We start from the raw sequence: 24,824 nt of genomic DNA, 5'->3' as shown, positions 1-24,824 counted from the left end.
TTTCTTATTTAAAGCTATAAAACGGAAAAAAAAATTAATGATGCATGTTTTGTGACTAGTCCCATTTCTCCTAAAAAATGTATTTATAAAGCAATAGAGACAATTGTAATGTCTCATTTACTATTTTGACTCCATCAGTACTAATCTCAGTTATTATTTGTGTAATTTAATGGATTATTGAGTGTGTATTTGTAGAAATGGATTGTTGATTGGTTGATAATAAATGACTTCTCAGAATGATTATTCAGCCTAGGTAACTCGACGTAATATATATATTCGGTTAGTAATCTGACAGATAATTTAGCAAGCAAGGAAAAGTTTCCGAGCTTTAATAGCTTCGGTTACATTTAGAGGTCTAAGGAAAACACAATTTATCAATATGTAAGTACAATGAAAAGCAGTAGTAATTTAAAAATCGATTTCAGATGATGTTTAAGAGCAGTGGTCAGTAAAAAAAGTAACGTGCGATCATAGGATCAGTTCAATTAACATGTAATATAAAACCTCTATTTTTTTTATAATCTGACTCTTAACTGAGACTCTGAAATGGTGACCTCAATAAAATTAGGCTAATTTCAGGTTCAGTCATCGAAATGTGTTAGATCATTACTCTTTCATAAGTTATATAATACCAGCTTATTTATGGACGTCCGTCTGTAGCTCCATTCTAGGTCTATAAGTTACACTATAGTTCATCAACCAACAATGTTTGTAAGTGAGAGACTTACTGAAATCCCTTTATTCACACAGTATTGGCAGAGTCAAAACTGTCACACTTGTAGTGGCTATGTAAAATGTTGTCTGACAGATTCATGCATTCTTCCTATTTTTCCGAATAATTACTCTTTGTTTATCTAATTTTCTAGAGATTGATCTTCTACTTAGAAATTCTTTCGTCGACTTGAAGTGTGTACATAACATAGTTATTTATGATGAAGATGTAGAAAAAATTCAGTCTTTTGAACTCCATGAGTAACAAATCACGGATGCTTGGGATTTATTTGGGTTTTTTTTAATTCAAAAGCCTGTTGCATAGCTGGTCTACTTTTTTAATTGAGAAAGGGTATGAGTAAGCTAGCAATTTATTTATTGTGAAAACCACACAATTATGTAAGACTGAAAACAGATGAAATCTAGATATGAGTTTAAATGTCTCTCATACCATTTATCTACTTATAATACATGTAGCACAAATGAGATGTCAATCTGTCTATTTGAGGAAGGGTATACTAAATAGCAATTCTGTATACCTTTACTTCAGTGAACATTGGCCCTCAAAAACTAAGATCGCAAGTTGGTTGATAATATTTATTCATGGTTTTATTTGATACATGATAGAACTAACGGGTTAATAATCCTAAGGTACGACTTAGGAAAACAAATCATAGGAAGAGTAGATCAATTAATAGACCTCTGACTTTAAATTGAAACCTATGCAGATTTTTTGCACCAATTTACAAGCCTTGTACATTGTTCAATTACTAGTAATACTACTGCCTTGCTGCTCAAATGTCCGTAAGTGATTCAACACACTGAGGAAACTATCCAAAATCGAACCTATGATTTTCGAAATTATTTCCAAATATGATAACATGGCACGGTTACAGTTTAATCACAAATAAATCGTTAGAGACGGTCATTTAACGAATGTATTCCCTGAATGTTTAACAGTAATACCTCAAAGAGAGATACTGAATCATGCATATTACTGTTTTAGAAATGTCGTTGTTTCTTATGAATTCAAAAAACTTCCGATGCTAATCTTGTTCGTGATATACTCTATTTAGTATGACAGTAAAATATCAGTTATCAAAGAATCTAACTTAGAGGAAATTAGAAGTCTGAAATGTTTTCTGTTTTTCATTTTGTCGGGCTGACGATAATGAGAAAGTAAGTAAGTTATTGTTTTGTACAAACATCTGTTATGTCATAGACATCTGATTATTGTCTTTAAATGCCACTGGATTTTTTTAAGTGTGTTTTTTCTATAAACAAGTCAACATATAACTCCATTCATAGATTGATTCCTGAAACCACGAGTCAAGTAAATTCATACAACGTAACTGGTAAAAGTTAGGTAATTTTATTTCAACCCACATGACTTTTATTTTGTTAGCTTCTTTACGGCCTCATAATGCTAATATTGGAAGATTGTATAAGTTTAGAGTTTTTGTCAAGATCAACTGATCTCGATGTTAGTTGATTTGAGAAAAATATTTTTATAGGATCAATATCAGCGAAAATATGACCATAACTGCCTAAATTCTATCTAGATTTCCTGCACATTAAATTTTTTTAAATATAAACCTTGACAAATGTTCATTATTGTGTATTTTCTTCCTGTTAGGTGAATGTAAACAACAAAAGGTTACACTCTGCAAAAAATAAACAATCATGTGACGTTCATTCATGTCAAACGACAAAAAATAACCAACAAAAGAAAATTCACCGAAAATCTCATTCTATAACAAACTATTTGTCTAGACATGATGAAGGAGATCATGATGACGAGGATGAAACATCGCTAGATTCAGATGGTGACGGTATACCGGATTATATGGAAGATGAAAATGGCGATGGTATTCCAGATTACCTGGAAGATGATGACAATGATGGCATTCCAGATCATTTAGAAAGCGATTCAGATGGAGACGGTATTCCAGATTACATGGAAGATGATGATGGAGATGGAGTACCAAACTACTTGGAAGACGAAGATGAAGATGGTATCCCAGATTACATGGAAAACTGTAAAAACAGCAAAAATAAAGGTAAGTATAAAACACACGAACGTCGAGTTCGAAAACATAAAAATAAAGAACACCATTCAGAAGAAAATAAAAAAACTAAGAACAGAGAAAAACAAGATATCGACGAAAACGTGCGAAATCAAGAAAGCGATGCACACGATGCAATTACATTTATTCATCAGGAGGATGAAGATGACGACAGAATTCCAGATCATCTAGAGGGTGATTCTGATGGTGACGGTATCCCTGATCACCAAGAGGATGAGGATGGTGACGGAATTCCAGACTATCTAGAGGACGATGATGGGGATGGTATTCCCAATTACCTCGAAACAAGTCATCACAAGAGAGCAATCAAATTACCGAAACATATCGACAGGGACGGTGATGGAATTCCAGACCATCTAGAGGGTGATTCTGATGGTGACGGTATCCCTGATCACCAAGAGGATGAGGATGGTGACGGAATTCCAGACTATCTAGAGGACGATGATGGGGATGGTATTCCCAATTACCTCGAAACAAGTCATCACAAGAGAGCAATCAAATTACCGAAACATATCGACAGGGACGGTGATGGAATTCCAGACCATCTAGAGGGTGATTCTGATGGTGACGGTATCCCTGATCACCAAGAGGATGAGGATGGTGACGGAATTCCAGACTATCTAGAGGACGATGATGGGGATGGTATTCCCAATTACCTCGAAACAAGTCATCACAAGAGAGCAATCAAATTACCGAAACATATCGACAGGGACGGTGATGGAATTCCAGACCATCTAGAGGGTGATTCTGATGGTGACGGTATCCCTGATCACCAAGAGGATGAGGATGGTGACGGAATTCCAGACTATCTAGAGGACGATGATGGGGACGGTATTCCCGATTCCCAACATTCAATGTCGCAGAAAAAGCACTACGATATCAATAAAAATGGCATACCGGATGACTTGGAAAATGATGAGAATGGAGATGGTATCCTCGATTTCATGGAAGATTCCGATGATGATGGTATTCCGGATTATCTAGAGGATTCAGATAATGATGGTTTTCCAGATTATTTAGATGATACATTTACCCCCAAACGTGATATCCATTTAAAATTTGAAGATAAAAATAAGAATGGAATACCGGATCATTTAGAAAGTGATTCTGACTATGATGGAGTTCCTGACTATTTAGAAGATTCTGATAGAGATGGTATACCAGACTATTTAGAAGATACTGATGCAGATGGTACACCAGATTACATGGATGAAGATGCTGTTACACAATTTTCTCCGAGAAAAATACGCCATCGTGGCATCGGTCGAAAATTTGCTGATGCTGATAGAGATGGTATACCAGATCATTTAGAAGGTGATATTAATCATAACGATATTATTGACTATTTAGAGGATTTGGATAATAACAGTATACCGGATTATCTTGAAGATTCTGACAAAGATGGTATACCAGATTATTTAGACGAAGATGCTAATACAAAATTTTCACCCAAAGTATTAAGATCATTAAAGCCAGCGAGACATTATGCTGATATAGATGGTGATTACATACCAGATCATTTGGAAGAAGATAATGATGGTGATGGAATTCCAGATTACCTAGAAGATTCTGATTCGAATGGTATCCCAGATTATTTAGAAGATAGTGATGGTGATGGTATACCGGATTACATAGATGAGGATGCTACAACACAGTTTTCACCAAAAAAATATCGTAAATTACGTTCTTCCATGAAATTTGAAGATGAGGACGGTGACGGTATTCCGGATCATTTACAAGGTGATTCCGATGGTGATGGAGTTTTAGATTTTCTTGAAGATAGTGATGGTGATGGGTTACCAGACTATTTAGAAGATGCTGATGGTGATGGTATTCCAGATTATTTGGATGAAGATGCAAATAGTCAATTTTCACCGAAACATTTCACTGACAAAAATAAAGATGGTATACCGGATCATCTAGAAGGTGATTCAGATGGTGATGGTACACCGGATTATCTTGAAGATACTGATCAAGATGGCGTCCCAGATTATTTAGAAGATTCCGATAATGATGGTATACCGAATTATTTAGATAATGATGTTGTTGATGTGGAAGTTGAAGCAGTTATTGAAGCGTATGATAAAGATACTAACAATAATGGTATGGCAGATTATTTAGAAGATTGGGATGGTGATGGTATACCAAATTATCTTGAAGATGAAGATCACGATGGTATTGTAGACTTTTTAGATAAAATAGACAATCGTTTATTAAGAAGACTGACTAAAAATAAGAAATCGAAATTCCAAAATTCAAATGATAAGAATGCCAACTTTATACCAGATCATGTAGAGGATGATTTAGATGGTAATGGAATTCCAGAATTTAAGCAAGATTCTGACGGTGATGGTATACCGGATTACTTAGATGAAGATTATATTCATCACTTTCTAAAGACATCAAAAAAACATACTACAAAGAAAAGAAAAGAAAGTAAAAAATCGAGTAGAATCAAAGCCACCGCTGGGATCCCAGACAGTTTGGATCATGATGCAAATGGTGATGGTGTACTGAAAGACAAAGGTAAATGCATACATTTTTCTACTTATTAATTTTCTAAACAATAGTTTTTCTGTAGTAGTAAGTTTTATTTCTGAGACAAATTTAAGTAGTGGCATAGATTCTTCTAGTCCGCAGATCATACCGCTATAAATAGGTAACGGTTAAACCAAAAGTAACGTGTATGGAACGTACCTTATGAGAATGAGTCATCTTAGTCAAGTGAGTATTTAGGTAAGGCCATAAAAAGTAAACTAATCAGAGAACGACGTTATTAAGGAGCTGATCAATCGGTAAATTGATATTCACACTTAGAATATGTTAAGGTATACGGCAGCAAACCCTAGACGGAATGACTTCAAATGGCAGTACTCAACTATATTTTAAAATTAGTCTTAACAAATTCGTTGACAATCTCATTTCTTTGAAGTTTATTCAATAATATTAAGGATAATACACATACCACTCACTGAAATGTTTCTGGTTATTTACAGTTTATTATTTATATTGTAGACTGAGAATAAAAAATAGGATAACTAAGGCCTTTCTTTAAATCTTACCCAATTTTGTCAAACAGATCATTTGAAATCCTACCATTAAAAACTTAGCACAGCCAGATAATTTGTACACGAAACTGATTTAACCTTTCCTATTCATTGTAAAATAAAACTTTGTAGCTGAAACACTTAAGGGTATATAAGATTGAACTATGCATAGAACATTCATTTATGAAATATAATCGATTGTATATTGTACAATTACAAAAGGAATCATCAGTTAGTACAAATACCACAATAACCCATTAAAGCAATTAGTCCCTTTGATAAATTTCGATTGTGTAATAAAAAGACGAAGATTATCTGAACTATGTGATATATTAGCGCAATACACAGTGAGACCTACTGTAGCCTTGGTAGAAAGAAAGCCTGTCTACATTACCTTACCATTTAGAGGTGATTCAAATGGCCTTTTATCGAAACAAAGGCTTAAATCAGTAATCAACAAAACGTATTGTGCAGCGAAGGTCATTATCAAAGAAAGAACTAGGTCCATGCTTCATTCAAAACCAAAAAGACATGAAAATGATTGTCACATCCCACTGCGTTTACCAATTTAAATGTGTGTGTAGTCACACAGACATAGGGAGGAGCAATTGTGATCTGAAAATTGGGGTGTGTGAACATGTACCAAAATGGTTGCAGAAACAAATGGAATCAAATGACCCGATAAGAGTAGATGATAAACATCCATCTTCCTCTATTGCCAAACATATAATCGAAACAGGGCGTAAGATTGATCTCAACTCGGCTTTTGTGATGCTGTATAAAAGTGTAAAAGGGCATATACTAAGGTTTATTGAAGCCTTAGCCATACAAAAATTCAAACCCCCTTTATGTATTCAAAAACAGTTTGTTCTTACCTTAAACCTACCCTGGTAATATTAGCTTATTATCCAGAGTGATTAGGTTTCAAATTGTCTTCACATTATTTTTATTATTATTCTTATTATCCTTGTCTACTCTTACCCCCCATTTCCAGTCTAGTTGACCTTTTATTTTTATATATAAATATTCTTAACAAGTATATGTGTGATCAGATTGTTCGAAATGTATTGTATCACATAGTTCTGATAATCTTCGTCGGATGCCGACTCAGTGGTCTATCGGTTAAGGGCTTTGGCTCGAAACTGGTAGGTCCTGGGTTTGAATCTCGCGATTGCGGGATCGTGGATGCGCACTGCTGAGGAGTCCCATAATAGGACGAAACGGACGTCCAGTGCTTCCAGGTTTTCGATGGTGGTCTAGCTTCAATTGGCTCATGATTTCAACTTTGAAAACTCTTCGTCTTCTTATTACACTATCGAAATAACCCATTAGTTTAATCCAAATCATGAACGGCTGGAAATAAATCTTTCTGATAGCTAAAATTTTATATCACTAATGGATGTAATTTTCTATGAACTAGTCACTTTAATAAACAATCATTTTGAACAACACCATAGACAACTACTTCAACTAGAAATGAACATTTTTATAATTATTTGCTAGTTCTGAAAACGTACTGTTTGATGAGTATTTGCATCCCATTGTATTATTGTTGGCTGGTACTAAGATGCTTTAAATACAGTAAATAAAGTAAGATTTGAACATTTGAAAATACACCCGGAATCTCGACATTTAGATTTCAAACTTACGGTTATTTTGAAAAGTGAATAATGTTTTTAGTACAGATCAAATTACATTTAAACTGATGTACTTCAAAAAGGTCAATGAAAGATATTACTTATACAATCTTTGGAAATATTTAGAGATATATTAGACTATATATAAACTGATAGACCATATATTTTAATGATGATTATTTCATTGATGGAGAATAATGAATTTGTTTAAAACAAATCAGATTTCTCTCTAAAAAAATTTACTCGAAATTAATTTGATTTATTTCCTTACCAACATATATACTACTCAAACATACAAATATTCTCAGTAAAACGAATTCTCTGTTTTATCTGTATATTTTCAGTCGCCGATCGAAATAACAACGGGATCCCAGATAATCTAGAAATGAAAGACTCTGACAATGATGGAATTATTGACCTCTATGATGACGACGACGATAATGACGGAATTCCCGACGATCAAGGTATTTCGTCTTAAAAAAAAGACATGCAAATTCCTTGTCCCCCCTCACTCACCGAAATACGCTACAAATTGATACTGAATGGCTTAATAACTGTTATTATTATGCATTTGTATTGTTTCATGAAAGAAGTATTAATTAATGTGTGCCTGCACGTAAAATCCAAATTGTTTGAAAATGCTCAAGATTATCAACTACATTTTCGTCAAACATAGTTCCGCTCTAATAACATTCTCTTCTCCATTGGTATCCCTTCATCGCCTCTCTTTACATATTACCGCTTCCTTTTCTGATATTTCCTAATGAGTGAAAAAAATACCTAGACGGAGTCAACCAATACTGGATATATTCCATCTTTTTCCCTCTACGCTTATACATGTGTATATGTATTGATATGAATCGTCTTGTTACTGTTTCTGTTATTTTATTTTTACCCATCTGTTGTTAATTACATTATGACGTACTACCGTCTTTGAACTCACCCAGATTTCTTTAAAACAGTTAGATATTTTTATTTTCATTGATTTTCGGTGAATTTCTAAACAACAAAACTGCATGTCTTAATTTCCACTAGGATTTTATATTGCGTTTGTCTACTTGTATGCTGAAGCTTTGGGCTGTATGTTAAATTTCTTCATCAGTCTAATTTAACAATGTGCTCATTGGATGAAAATAGAATATTAGGCTTGCATGTTCTACCACATTATAATGGGGATTTTGAGTTAAAATGCGAAAATTTTCCCTATCTATAAATATAAAAGTCACTTAAATAGTATAGCCCCTAAAAATATTGAACACGTTTTAGATTTATGTATTCCCATTAAACTCTTCAATTAGTGTGTCTTACAAAATTTATTGATAGTACATTTTATTATTCATAATCTTTCCAGCACACTGGACTGGCATAATCAACATACAGAAGTACACCTGACTACAGAACAGTAATCAGTGTTATATTGTCTAGTTCTCAATGTTTATCAAGTTGTATTATGGTCAGTAGTCCAACCGGCTATTTGTCCGGTACTGAGCAACTAAATAGGGGTGGGGGTCAATAGAAGGCTATGAATCTAGGTTCCACGATAGGTATTACCAGTTAACAAGGCGCATCTCCAGTCTTAAAAGAACTGATGCTTCCAGTGAGATTCATATTTAAGGTCACCACCCACTATCATAATCAGAGACGTTAGCTAGATCTGTAGTACGAAGTTATTACCAAAATTGAAAATACGCCTTGCTAACGACTATCAAATAGCATGGAATCCAAGATTCCTAGCTTCCTGTTGATCTCCTCCAACCCCTTTATAAAATACTTTCATTTACAGAATCAAGACATCCAATAAGTAAATCATTTAATCTATTCGGAATTTTTTGTAGTGATGAGATACTAATAGTAATAATAAGCTAATATAATTAAGTAGTAAGTAGATTTATATAATTCTATAGATATGATTTGGAGGTATGAAGATAACTTATCGGCACAGTTTATCTCTTTTACGAAGAAGAATATGAAAACTCTAAAGCCCGAAGTATATAAACCTATTGTCATCCTGTCTGCGTTTTAACACGTAATCCAAAATACTTCTTCAAATAAATCCTTAGTGTAATCAACCAGGATGTACATGTATATGTATATGAATTAATCAGGCAATCGCATGAATCAATTAGTATCCTTAAGAATATTACTGTTGTACCAAGTATCTTAAGTTAAAAACATTCTCTGTTTACAATCATCTTATTGTTGTGTAACAATGGAAAACGATGAACCTTTTATTGTTTAACAGTGATACACTTGTGTTTCTAAAGTCATTATTGTAAACATTTTCTACAAAATTTCTTGTTGGAATGTTCTATTCTTTTTCTACGTAGATGATGACGACGATAATGATGGTGTCAAGGATTATCATGAAGATAAAAATGTTAATCAAAAGTTGGATATCCTTGAAGCAAAAGATACAGATGGTGACGGCATTCCCGATTATCTGGATGACGACGATGATGGAGACGGCATACCTGATTGCGATGATGATGACGACGATGGTGATGGTAAGCAAAACAATTGTTACTAGCAATAACTTCTGGATTCAGCCATAAAGTGCATATCCCTATTCTATACACTTGCGCATCCATTAGCGAAAGTAAGAGAACTGAGGAATGGTTATAAAACTTCAACTGACAAACCAAGCCAATTTATCACAAGTCCTTGATATCTGTTCGTTTGTTCTCCTGACCTAGGCAATGATCTGCAGGTTGAGATCTTGAATGTGGTCATAATTAGTTTCCCTTAATGGTGTGTCTCACATACAATCCTTTACCTTGTGTCTGACCTTCAGATGGCATGTCAGTACAGTTACTTGATGCACTCAGAATCACCCGTTCTATCAACTAATCTTATTAATAAATGAATCTTCTGATTTATTTAGTGACATAATCTGACAACCAATGCACCTTTTCACTGTTGTTAGAACAGGAATTTTGCCTACTTAAACGTTCTAATGCGATAAAAATTTCAGAGATAATCCAGAAACAACATTAACCAGGGAATGGAATTTGATAACTTTGTTTGACTATATGGTTTTTTCAACAATATAAAAAATATAAACAATCATCGACAATATCGAAAATGAATAATTGTCATAGAAAATCATTGGAAATTCCATTACTGAAATCTAATTATCATTACTCCCATAAAGGATTAGGCTGAGTCGATTTTATACTTTCTTATCTGTAGCCACCTAAGTCTTTATCACAGTCGAAAAGATTATCGAGGCCTAGGTTTTTGGACAGGTTACTAATCAATGAGTAAGTGTCAGTATTAAATGCTCATACAGTTCAGAACTCTCAATAATTATTTTTTTCGGAATCAACGTAAGATGGCACATGTTTAGAGAGACAAGTAGCTCTATCCATCTTGTTGAGTTTCACTTTTGTACGTATTAGAGCAAAATATCTAAACTTACTTGAAGGTAATTTTAATAAGCGTATTAGAAGCCCCATAAACTAATCGTGCACGCTAGAATGTCCAGTAATTTCTAAATTTCTCCATAACGCTCTTATAGGTTATGTCCATTTGATTACTACGACCTCAAACTTACCATTTGTTATATATTAATCAATCTAAGCTGTCAGTGTCAAGTTAAGCGAATGAACCAATCAGGCACGACTTTGGCAGGATGGTGATTAGTTAATTATGATGACAAATAAACTCATTTACACGTTGCACATCGAATACCATTTACAACATGGTACTTTTTGTATTTTTTTAATTAAGAGTTTTTTCACCCCGTTTTGTTAAACGAAATGATGAGTAATGTACCGGTGATTATTGGTTATTATTTTCTGAAAGGGATTTAAAATGTAAATATTCCTCCAATGATCACCTTTTCTCTAAACTATAAACGTAAATAACTTACAAAGCGTTAGCTCTATCATTTTGAATGTTATCACAAACACTGATAATGTATTCTTGAGTACGTCGTATCTGGTAGCGTTCCAATCGCTTGAAGTATTAAAGATCATTAAAAATTTGATTAGCCTTTAGGTACAATAATCTGTATTATAATTACAAATTTGTGTTATGTTCGAAAAATTATTCTCAATTTTTCAGTTCACTTTTAATCGAATCTCGCGAGTGCGGGATCGTGGATGCGTACTGCTGAGGAGTCCCATAATAGGACGAAACGGCCGTCCAGTGCTTCCAGGTTTTCCATGATGGTCTAGCTTCAATTGACTCATGATTTCAACTATGAAGATAAACAAATTAAGTTCCATTTCTATGTGATCAACAAGAAATTTATTATCTCTTTTTATCTCAATATCTTTTAACAGTCAGTGGTATAATATGGTGATCAAATACTTCCGTAGTCTGTGAAATTTAGTTTGACTACCGACCGTGATACAGTTAATGGGCTGACGTTAACGTTTTAAGAATATTCTAGTTTGCAATTTACCATAAAAGCATACTTGAAGGATGATCATAGTAGAGGAAATTGTATTGATTATGTTTTAAATTCTGTTCAATGAATCGCATATCAGAAATACAAGAGATTATGTCTATATTTTCTGAAGTTACATTTACCCCTCATTTGTGTATCTCAACAGCAGTATAAACCTTCAATTTTACGGTTGTTCACTAATCACCTTCAAAAAAACCATTAAGTACAGTAAGCCTTATTCGATTTTACATTTTAGGTATATTAGACACAGATGAAGACGAAAACAGGAATAAAATTCCTGACCATTTAGAAACTGAAGACACCGATGGGGACGGTAAATTTTGTTTAAAATTAATTACTATCAACTGTTTTCCCTTTGATTTATGATTAATCACAGATCAATAAAATTTAGTCAACAGTGGAGTGCCATATAAATTATTAGCTACTTTTCAGTCATTATTTCACGAATTCAGTCGATCTTAGAAAGGGTCAGCCAATTAGTACTAATGAAGAGCTTAGCACAGATGTAAGCTGGCTCGAGTTATCAAAATACATTATAGTAGAACGAGATGAGACTGACATAGTGTACAGAAGAAGATGTTGGAATAATGTATTAGCCTGTAGCTCTTTTAGAGTTACTGCCGGTCCCAAAACCGGATAAAGGAGGAGGGTTGGGCATGGGGTCGGCAACCTCATCCCATAGAAAACAACCTTGCTAAAAATACACTAACTAGGATAAACAATTAAAAACATTTAAACTCTGTCCTCCTAGTTGAAGGGAGAATTATGACGCCTCTTGGTGAAAGTCTAGATTCTTCGGAAATCACGAGGCTGATGCCCCTTCTAACGACCAGAGCAACAATTAACATAAGTACATGAAATGTTAGGGAAATGCAGGAGACTGGGAAGACCAATCAAATAGCTATCGAAATAAGCGGATACAACTTGGCGGTTCTCGAAATACGTAAACGACAATAAAAAGACTAAGCATTGAGAATAGAATTCAAAAAGACAGAGTGTAAAAGTATACATGGAGGAATATATAGTCGATGGGAAGATCAAAAGTTGATACTGTTTAGATGATTTTACGATTCTAACTTAAATTTGTTTTAGATTTTTTGGAGAGGTGTGAACTTTTAAGATGTTCCAGGGGCCCCTTTCAAATTTGAGACGGATTATAAACTATTTTCAACATCCAGTTCCAAGTTTGTTGAAAGAACAAGTCTACCAATCTATGGTTTATGTAGTGACCTTAAAGTCACGATTTCCGATTAAGAGCTATTGTTACTACAGAGATGGAACTGTTGTCGAATATGAGTACAGTCCACTCTTACTATAGAGATGATAAATCCTTTATCTGTGTGAAACATTTCAGAATATAGGCTAAGGATGAAATTTTAATGAGATCCACCTAAAGTTTTGCTTCTGTATGCACTCAAATGGCTTCGTCTGTGTAATATGTGAGTTGATTCGTGTTGGAAAATGATGTATGGTGATTTAAATCTCATTAGTTGTGTTGGGATGACCCTGCAATTTTCTCGCAATCGATATGACAAGCTCATGAAACATCGAGGAGCATTTCAACCAATCAGCGATTGATTAGAAGTTATGTGAAGCTATGTTACTAAAATAACGAAAATGAAAAGTCACATGTAGAGATTCTGATTGGCTGATTAATACATTGCTACTATGTTTAGCAGTATTCTAGAATTTTCAGTAAAACCCAAGGACTCTTAAATTACTATAAAATCCCTATACTTTCTGTACATAAACGAACCTTGGAGTAAAGTGCTCCCCACATATTTTGTGCCTTTTCCTCTCGTCTTCAAGTCGCTGGGTAGTTCTAGCCTGTGGGTTACCAGAATAGCTTAGGAAGCGAATATAGCGTTCAAACGACAAGACGTATCAAGTTGGATTGCTAAATTGACACGTAAACTAGAGTCATATAATGTGACTGTACTGTATTGTATTGCACTCCAATCGTCTACCTCCTTGTGAGTCTTTCAGCTGTGCTTAGTCAAATGTTCTAAATAATTCAAACACTGTGTTCTTACTTTTATCCACAAGACTAGCCGTTATAACTAGTTAAATTATTCAGTAAAGTATGATAGTGACTATCAATAAAATTCAAGGTATACGTTCAATCTTATCTGGGAATTACCAACTTGATGTACTTGCACACCAGTGTTTATGTTAAAAAAGTGACTGGAACCTAGAGGTTTTTGCCTCAACGCTTAACGTGTAATCCGCATAGTTACTAAGATCTACTGAGTTGTGTAACGAGGATGAATTGTAATTCATTTGTAACGGTAGTGTAAAATTTAACAACAGAAAGGGTCAAACTACACTTACAAATGAATGACAACGACTTGGATTTTTTAAAAAATGGTTGAATTTATTTTAATAAATCCTATTGTAAACCATACATAAAGTATATGTTTAGATGTTTTGGGAAATTACCGGGAAGCTACCTATTAGTATATGGTTTCTTTTTCATGCATTTTTTCTTATATTCACAAATATACCATGAATTTACAGTTATTAGAAATCTTGAAATCCAATCATAGTTGATAAGAAGTATATGGTAAATGCAGTTCTAATAGACTGTTCATTAGACATTAAGATGATTATGGAGATCGTTGAATTTTATTGAGATCAAGAACCGATCCGAGTTAGACAAGGATTGGGAGTCATTAGATATACGTTCCATCCTATTATGGGACTCCTTAGAAGTAAGCATTCAAGACACTGTCACCAGGTATCGAGTTCAAGACCTTTTGTCTTGCACGCATATGATTAACCTCTAGACCTCTGGGCCAGAATCAAATGCTATACGAGTTCGACTTCAATCAATTCGTGATTGTGTGTAAATGTCTTCCACTTTCTTTGTTAGGTACCTACCGAACACCCGACGTGTTGTCAGATGGATGCCCACTACTGAGAAGTTTCACATTAAGATAAATCAGCTGTCCAGTTCTTTCGGGTTTTTAATGATTATCTAGCTTAGATAGGTTCGTGATCTCAACGAAATTCATTGCATGATGTATCAATTTGAAGAACCAATTTTTCAGAATTTTTAGTAAGTATTTATTCTGATAGGAGGTTTCGACAAAATGCATGCACTTCCACTAACATTACATAATGAACGAATGTCGGCTGAATAATTACAGTATACTTGTAAGGTCTGGTACGATGTCAAGCCCACATATGTCGTTCTAGCTTCTCGACAAACCAGTTTATCCATTATTCTCAAGCTACATTTTGACCCTGTCACCTATTCGCTTGTCAACCTTGACTGTTTTATGTAAGCGTATGTGTGTGCATTTCTTACCTCACTCATCACATGTCTGCAGCCTATTTTTGTCTGACTATAAATATCGATTCACACTTGACTAAATGGAGTTGGTTCACACGCCTTCTCTACAGAGCATTATTTCGTTTCGCTTCATTCCTTTGGTCGTGTGTCTGGACCAATGATAGTATGAAATATACGTATTCTAAATCCATTTTCATGTTTAACTTATTTAGTTCCGTTATTCATTGCGGCGATGTAAGTCAATAATCGTATACGAGGTTAGCCAGAATGTATATATCGACAGCAATCATTCGATAACGATCATTCGTCCAATCTAACTTGAGTCAGATACAGGGCGACTAATCTTTTTTTCAGCCAATACCACATTATTTATCTCGTGAACTTTGAGCTATACACCTTGCATACTGGCACCAACTAGCACGAAAACTAAGTACAGCATTTTCTATCGACTACCTAACATCTAAATATAGTGCATGTAATTTTGAGTTTCTTACACAAGTAACTACATTGTAACTTGATCAGTAAGGTCCAATCAGCACCAAGGACTAGACAATGTAGATATGACGAAATACAATATAAGACCCTCAAGTTTTTATTCTATCCATCTTCTGATCACTAGCGTCTAAATGGAATAAAACAAATCAGAGCAATGATTATATGATTATGTTCTCAGTGTAAAAGTAAATTCCTACTAAGCTGTTCGTCAGGTTGCGTGAAGTCACTTCCCAAGTTAACTATCTTATTATTTGAAGAAGCTTTAATTGGAACTAATAAACATTTCTTATTTTGATTGCTCATTCTTTTGTAAAATCCCACCTTCACTTTGTCATAAAAATTCGTATTTTTTCTTAGGAATCATTGATCTTCTTGACACAGATGATGATAACGATGATATACCAGACTACTTAGACAGTGATTCCGATGGAGATGGTACTGACGATAAAAAACATGACAGAGATCGTCATAAAACTACTAATTCAAAGGAAACTGACAAGAAAAGTAAATCCTTCTTTAATCTGTAAAAGCTTGAATTAACCAAATTCATTATTTATGGATTTTTTAGTTGTTGATATGATGAAAGGAAGCTTATTAAGGTGAATACAGGAAAGAGAGAGAACAGTAATGTAACTCTACTTAGTTGTTATCTAAATTGGTTTGTGAGATATTACTTAGTTTAATATCAAATATTGAGCTTGTGACAACTGAAATACACTACTCTTAAAATCCATTAACCTGCTGTCTTCATGACTTACAGTTTATATATTACTACTAACCCACTGGGTCAGAGTCCATCAGTCTTTACGTCTTAACTTTATATGGTCTGTGAAATATCACTGCTATCATTTAACTTCATTGACAATTATTCACTTTTTACTGTTAAAAGAGAGTTTTATTTTACCAATGCTTCAGTTTAAAATTATGTTTAGTTGTTACTTGAAGTGTTGTCATTCTTAGAGCTTCAGAAAAGTCGTATTCTAGGTATGACTTTAAAATAAATAAGCTTCCTCTTCAGATAAAACTAAACAAACACATTTACCCTGTGCTTATTTGTTTACTATATTCAGCTATACAATTTATCAATATTTGGGTACATTATTATGTTACTAGACTTAATTGTAGTGACAAATAGTTTAAACTTGTTTAAAGGATACTTTTCATCAATCAGAAGACCTTTATTGCCAAAACATAGAAATGGTGGACAAGATACCCTAATAATTTAATTTGTTTAGTGTCCATAAAGTCAGTTGAACTCAGCAAAGTTTAACAACTCTTGTTACAAAATGATTTTCACCATAACCCAATATTCGATTAGAAAGACATGAAAAATTGCCGAATATTGAACAATTTTTACCATACAACTAGTAAATACTTCATTAACATGACCTATCTACCTGCTCAGTCTTTAAACCACTGATCCACGATTGATGTATTGTGTACCAAGTGCTTCATACATTGACCGATATGTCATGATAAAAGACACATCTACACTTCAAGTATTCAATCGCACGAGTTTTGTTTTAGACAGTATTCGCATACCTTGAAACTACTAGATAACGTTTTAGATATGTTGGTGGCCTGATAAATTTAAATTCAGAGAGAAGAACAAGATTTGCAGAATAATAGGAATTTACTATATTTCAAGGCTTCTCATCATCTGTAAACGGTCTGAATTTACATTAGTGATATAATTATAAAGTGTTTTGCATACCGTGGTCAATGACCTTCAGTTTGAGACAAATTAATAAACAATAAAAGAAAATGATCAGAAAGGGGTTGTTTGTAGAGATTATAGTAATTTAATAGTTTAATTCATGAGTCGATTAACGCTAAGCCACTATGCAAAACCTGGAAGCATTAGACGGTCGTTTCGTCCTAGTAAGAGACTCCTCAGCAATGAGCATCCACGACCTCGCCTCGCGAGATTCGAACCCAGGACCTACAAGTCTCGCGCTAGAGCACTTAACCGATAGACCACTGAGCCGGCATCCGATGGTGTTAATGTCTAACTTCAACCAATCCACGAAGTTGAGCAACCGTTCACCAATTGTCTTCAGTGAGTTCCTATCTCACAACAGACGTGGTTTGAACTCCACTGGTCACTGCTTCTCACTAGAACTCCAGGAATTATCTGCTGAGGAGTTCCACAATAGGACGAAATGACCGTCCAGTGTTTCCGGGTTTTCCTTGGTGGTCTAGCTTCAATTGACTCTTGTTTTCAAATATGACAATAGCATTTCCCTATAATATGAATACTATTTAAATTATATTCATCGTTTATTGAAATAAGTAACATACCAGAAACAAATGCTTTATTGCATTGATGAAAGCATTTTTCTCGCGATTGGTCTCAGTTAGTATTACAAGGGAGAGAGATAGTTATTCAACATTATTCTCAACCTTTATGTTGATTACTGTTTAATTGATTAAAACAATCGCACAATATGGTAAAATATTAAAGTGTATACATTTAATACGGCGGATTTAATATCTTACATTTGATAAGGAGAAATGATTTGATCAAATGTCTTTCTATTCATTGTGATATGAACAATAACTTAAAAGTAATTCGTGAAAATAAGTAATCACTTACAAATTCATCCATTTCTTCAACGAAGAAAATTTTCTTTTCCACGAAATCATCTACTTAATGTTTGCTAAAGATTTGATTTGATCCTTAAATATTATATATTTCTTTGATAGTTTTGTTTTCAATTATTACCTTGAAGAAGTTCAGACAAGTTTGTTGAACGAAACGTTGGAATTATTTACATTTCGATCACTGAGATTATTTCAAATATAATCTTCACATATAATGTCTTCTCTATACTCGGCGCCTAATTTTTGTCAAACTATTCGTTCTAATACTGACAAATATTTGTATAAATAACTTAATTCATTTTCAATTTGGAGGTAATAATAGAATTTTACTTTTGAACTCATACCACTGTGACACTAAATACCAGATAAGAAATAGTATGATTAGTACTATCAATAGGACTTAACCATTAGATAATTAGACTCAATACTAGACCAAGTACTTGATCAAGACACTAGATAATAGACAACGTACACATAGATATACGAAATTCGACTCAAAATTGAGAACCAGATTACATTAGACCATAGTTTACTAATACAAATCATAAATAGTCAACATATAGTGAAGTCTGAATATAAATCAACCTTATATAAATAAAAATAATCTACATATTTCTATCTTTGCTCAGTAGCCAACAACAACTGAGCTTCACTTGACAAGTCAGTTTCGTATATAATCAAGATTCTTGTTTATTTGGTTATTCTAGATAAAGAAACCAAAACGATAGCGCATTCATCTTCACCTAAATCTCAACCACAAGGACATTCAAAAAGCAAATCATCACCTAGAAAGACCAAAGAAGATCATGATAATGAAGACAGTAGTATCAATAGTGATAATGATGATGACGATGATAATAATGAAGACGAAGATGACGACGATGGAGAGAACGATGGCAAACCTATGACGAAAACGAGGTCTATCGTTTTATCTATATTAAAACGAATCGAAAACATCTTTGGAGTTGAAGATGATGATAGTGGTCATGATACTGAAGAGGATGATTCACTTGAAGAAATTCATGATCATTAAAATGTTATTTTATCCTCATTTTTATACTAAAGAGATTTCATATGATTTTATCAAAACGAAAACTGTTTTAGAATCACTAAGTAATACAATCAACCATTACTACTCATTCTCTTCACTTAGTTTACATCTGTTGAATATATTAGCTCAATTGACAAATCTAATGTTTTGATGTATGATAATGTGCAGTTGTGTACCTTACCACGTTTTTTTCCTTTTAAAAAGATATTCTTACATATTAACTAAATCCTCAAAATAATACTATCATACAATAGCTTTACTTTTCATCCACTCAATCTTTTTATTTTTCCTCCTCAACCCTTCTTTATTGCTTAATTTTTGAATCAGTTAAACTTACCATCTTGTAACTTATCCCGTTTCTTCTTGTGTTCCTTCTTATCTGCTTTAGTGGAAATAGAAAGAATTGAACAGTAAAACAACAAACAAGTACACAAAAGAGACTAGATTAGAAAATGACAAGAAATAAGGAAAATCACTAGAATAGAGTTATATGCTATGTTGATTTTCCAGCTCTTTTCTTCTAATCAATTAATTTTGCATTTTCGTTGATCACACACACACACAAACTATACACATAATTTAATGGTACTACTACTACTACCACTGCCTTTCTTTCAACTAGTATGAATTAGTTATTCATTCACCAACTGTATTAAACTCTTTGTGAATGTTTATTTCATGTTTTCTTTCGGTTTTCCAGTTTCACTTCTTCATCATCCACTATTTTTCGTTCGTATAGAGTAGAAATATTCTGAAAACCCTAACTCCCTACACATACTATTTTTATTTTTCTGTCTTCAACTTTTAATCTGAATTCAATATAGACACATTTAAACAAACAAACAAATTACAGCACGGAAACCAAATATTATTTAGTTGAGTCTAATTATTTTCCTTTAGCCTTTTTCGTTAATAAAATTTATTGGTTTTCTTTTTAAATATTGTGTACTCAGTAAAGTTGGATTCATAGCACGTTTCTCATCGTATTCGAGACTCGTCAACTAGATCTTTATTCATCCCACTGTTGATGTTCATGATGGGAATTGAAGCTAGTATATGTCACTTCGAATGTCATCGCACTATCGACTAAGCTGTTATGTCCAAATGGTCACTAATTCTCCTAATCGGTATGAAGTTATTTATAAACGCTTTAATTTCCCCATTGTTGGTATTAGCAACCACAATCAATCGTTCTACTGGCATATGCACATTCTCAATACTACCAGCCACAGCTAAACTTTACCAAAAATTCGTGACTAAATGGAAACCATACAGGCAATCCTATCAGGATGCATATATACCAGTAGAAACTCAGTCAATCAATAGTAACGTAGAACATGAAGCTTCTTCATTACACCACTTTATAACAAACACTAGCGTAAAAACTGCCCAATAATGAAAGCAAGTCGGATCTAAAGGTCAAGAAATATAACTATGATTGAGCGTAGATTAGCACATCTGTATTTAAAAACTTGACTAGAGGCAAACATCTGACTGATACAGCTACATCTAAGTTTGGAATCAGTTTGCTGTCTGCGAACTGTAATTAAGACTTGGATAATCGAAAGTATTCAGAAGCTAATGTTCACGTGCACTTTTGCTACTCATATTTGGAGCCGTCTGAGTAACAGCAGTAATATTCAAGCTTACACAATGTATCATCCAGTGACCTGTTTCACAAGTTTGATAAGTAACTATTCAAGGAAGTTGAAGCATATCATATGTAGACACTGGAATCTGTCGTTATTTTACTGAATTTAGGCTTATAGTTAATTGACATGTCTTTCTTTCTCCCAAGTCTTTCACTGACGCCTAAGTAGTTCCAATGAGTAGTTTAACGTTGTTTCAGATTATTTTTAGCTTATACATTGAAGAAACTCTTAAATCACGTATATGAATCAATAAATTTTCAAACTATACATTTGTTCTCATATGTTGATATCTAACACAATATTTTGGACTTGGTGATAAAGCTTTGAATTGAGCCCTATTTAAGCTGACATTAAAAAAGTTAGAAGCATTTAAATTACAATTGTCAGTAAAACCAATCTCAAATATTTATCTGTTTACTATTTTGAGTAGTTGGACTCTCATCCTGTTTTCTAGCACCTTTTGTACTTTAAGGATAAAGCTCACAAATAACCCCTTCAGATCCAAAGATTATTAACAGCATAGCGTTTATGAAACAGTTCTTTTCAATTAAAGAATACACACTTTAAGTAAATTGATTTGAATTAATGTATTAGTTGGGAATTGTTAACACGATGCACCTATAATCTTTAGGAGACCGATACTTTCTGTGAGATTCAAATGTGTATCTACCAACTTAATAGTCAGAAACGTAACATTGGTCACTATTCAATGGTATATGTATATGCATATATAACAAGCTGAACGTCTGTACATAATATTTTTGTTTTACTGAACAAATTAACATTAAAGAAATTGAAGTGACAGTGATATTAATTTTTAATAAGAAACTAAATGTAGTAAGTATTAATTTGAAATGAATAAAATGTAAGAATAAATTTAGTAAACTAATCAAATTACAAATCATTTCGAAACATTTCCTTCCAACTCTCTAACTACGCATTACGAATATCTCACAGACTGTCAACCAGGATATTGAAACCTACAGAAATGCCTATTTAATAAGAGATGACTTTATAGAATGATGTCACTTATTGATTTAGCCGTCTATAGTTTTGTCCTAAAATATAGTTCACTTTACACTAAGTCTTACAACCTAATATTATTATTATCACAACTGTTTAAAGTATATAATTACTAGTATTTTTTGAATTATTTTTTCTGGTTAGCGTTTTTTTAGCGAGTTAGTTTTTGTACGGGATGGGGTCGCTAACCCCATGCCCAACCCTCCTCCTTTACCCTGGCTTGGGACCGGCAGTAACTCTAGAAGAGCTACAGGCGTACACTATGGAGTTCCTGAAAAGATTGTCAACATTATTCAAAACTCATACGATGGACTACAGTGCGAAATGTTGCATCGAGGACAGCTGACAGATGCATTTCCAGAAAGGACCGGAGTCAGACAAGGCTGTCTACTCTCCCCATTCCTCTTCCTTCTAGTGATTGACTGGATTATGAAGACTTCGACATCTGAAGGGAAATACGGAATACAATGGACTCCTCAGAATCAATTAGATGATTTGGACTTCGCAGATGACCTAGCCCTCCTCTCTCATACACACGAACAAATACAGATGAAGACCGCAAATGTAGCAGCAGCCTCTGCATCGATAGGCCTCCACATTCACAAAGGAAAAAGCAAGATTCTCAAATGCAACACGGAGAACACCAACCCAATCACACTTGATGGCGAAACTCTGGAAGAGGTGGAAACATTCAAGTACCTGGGGAGCATCGTTGATAAACAAGGAGGATCGGATGCAAATGTAAAGGCGAGGATTGGCAAAGCAAGGGCAGCATTTTTACAAATGGAGAACATATGGAACTCAAAACAACTCTCAACCAATCTCAAGGTCAGAATCTTTAATACGAACGTCAAGACAGTCCTACTGTATGGAGCTGAAACGTGGAGAACTACTACGGCCATCATCAGGAAGGTACAAGTATTTATAAAAAGTTATCTACGCAAAATACTCAATATCCATTGGCCGGATACTATCAGTAACAACGTTTTATGGGAGAGGACAAACCAGCTTCCAGATGAAGAGGAAATTAAGAAAAGACGTTGGAAGTAGATCGGACATACATTAGGGAAATCACCAAACTGCATCACGAGGCAATCCCTAACTTGGAATCCGGAAGGGAAGCGGAAAAGAGGAAGGCCAAAGAACACATTACGCCGGGAAATAGAAGCAGATATGAAAAGGATGAATAACAACTGGGAAGAACTGGAAAGGAAGGCCCAGGACAGAGTTGGATGAAGAATGCTGGTGAGCGACCTATGCTCCTTGACGAGGGGTAAAAGGTGTGAATAAGTAAGTATTAGTATTTTGTATCATGTGTTTCCCAAGTACAAATTAATAATTTTTTTAAAAGATTGTCAGTTTGCCTATCCCATTTGAAATTCAGTACAAGAACAACCACTAAAGAAGAATAGTCCGTCTCAGTTCATTATTGACGAATGGAACAAATGAGTGTTATCCAAAGTTGCTATGATAAAATAGCAAGATGAGATAAAATTAACAAAATGAATAAGAATATCAAGAAAAATATTCTGGATTTACTTACTTCCGTTGAGTGTTTATTAGACGCTTAATATCTTTAATGTTGAAACACTGAAAACTCCAAATTTTTTTTAAGTTCATTGACAAATTAATTGACGAGTAAGATGAGTGAGTAGTGATACATTGAGGTATTTCAAATTTAAGAAATATTAAAAAAATATGTAAACTTTTCGACGGAAATGAGTACTTAGTGGCACTACCTGGCACATTGAATCAAATTCAATGAAGTCCGAACTCAAAAATTAGCATTTCGATCTTGAGTGTTTTAACCAGGCTCACCGTATTTTAAATGTGTATTACTTCAACGGATCAATTTAGATTTCATCAGCTTGTGATAAGCCGCTTCATTTTACCAGCTAATTATCATTTAATTAATCACGAATGAGCTACTTGACGAACTAACGATGATTTAATATAACCATGCTGAGTAGTAACACGTCAATGACTATGCCATGGTGCAAATAAAATTGCGTCATACATATGTTGTGTTCCTGATTGTCCATAACTAGTTGAATGTTGATTGTGATTATATAATCACATCGGATTATAAAAGTTACCAAAGTTAATGTAAGGATACAATGTTACTTTAAACAAGAGTGCTAGCAGAAAAAGGTCTTAACTGCTGTACAGTTTGATCAGTCTAAAATAGGGACGTGCTGATTGGCCGATTTTAGACCTATCATCACTAGTGGATGAATCCAGATACGAGAAGATTCTTACATAAATTGTACACAAACTCTGGTGTTTTACCTTTGGAAATTTTGTTGTTCGCGTTTATTGGAATATACATTGTTCGCTCTCCATTCTTATTAGGATTTAGGAAAAGCCGAGTGAAGCATGTGGCCAATGAATACTAGACAGAACTTTAGTGGCCCTAGATCTGGCTCCAGTAAGATCGTTTCTGATTACTATTGAATCATACATGTTGCCAATCCTTCAATATTATCATCGACTTAAATCGCACTAGTGAATAACGGAACTAAATAAGCCAAATATGAAAGTGGATTTCGAATACGTATATTTCATACCATCATTGATCCAGACACACGACCAAAGGAACGAAGCGAAACGAAATGATGCTCTGTGGAGAAGGCGTGTGAACCAACTCCATTTAGTCAAGTGTGAATCGATATTTATAGTCAGACAAAAATAGGCTGCAGACATGTGATGAGTGAGGTAAGAAATGCACACACATACGCTTACATAAAACAGTCAAGGTTGACAAGCGAATAGGTGACAGGGTCAAAATGTAGCTTGAGAATAATGGAT

General features: G+C 34.0%; 1 protein-coding gene across 2 annotated transcripts in view; it reads left to right on the top strand.

The window, feature by feature from the left end:
• The window catches only part of Smp_030300.1, a gene marked incomplete at both ends in the record, with an annotated part of 79,249 nt that extends 58,981 nt beyond the window's left edge, over nt 1-20,268 (top strand). Inside the window, 5 exons of one of the 2 annotated variants that reach the window (XM_018799579.1) lie at nt 2,348-2,771; nt 9,810-9,986; nt 12,132-12,209; nt 16,044-16,190; nt 18,998-20,268. In XM_018799579.1, the coding sequence (XP_018651353.1) occupies nt 2,348-2,771; nt 9,810-9,986; nt 12,132-12,209; nt 16,044-16,190; nt 18,998-19,323 (1,152 nt within the window). The remainder of the gene's footprint in view (nt 1-2,347; nt 2,772-9,809; nt 9,987-12,131; nt 12,210-16,043; nt 16,191-18,997) is intronic. The other variant, XM_018799578.1, reaches the window with a different exon arrangement.
• Between the last annotated feature and the right edge of the window lie 4,556 nt (nt 20,269-24,824).

This window comes from Schistosoma mansoni, chromosome 3 (assembly GCF_000237925.1).
Source record: "Schistosoma mansoni strain Puerto Rico chromosome 3, complete genome".
NCBI lineage: Eukaryota > Metazoa > Platyhelminthes > Trematoda > Strigeidida > Schistosomatidae > Schistosoma > Schistosoma mansoni.
The sequence above is the reverse complement of the archived record's forward strand: the minus strand, read 5'-3'. Positions and strand labels throughout refer to the sequence as shown.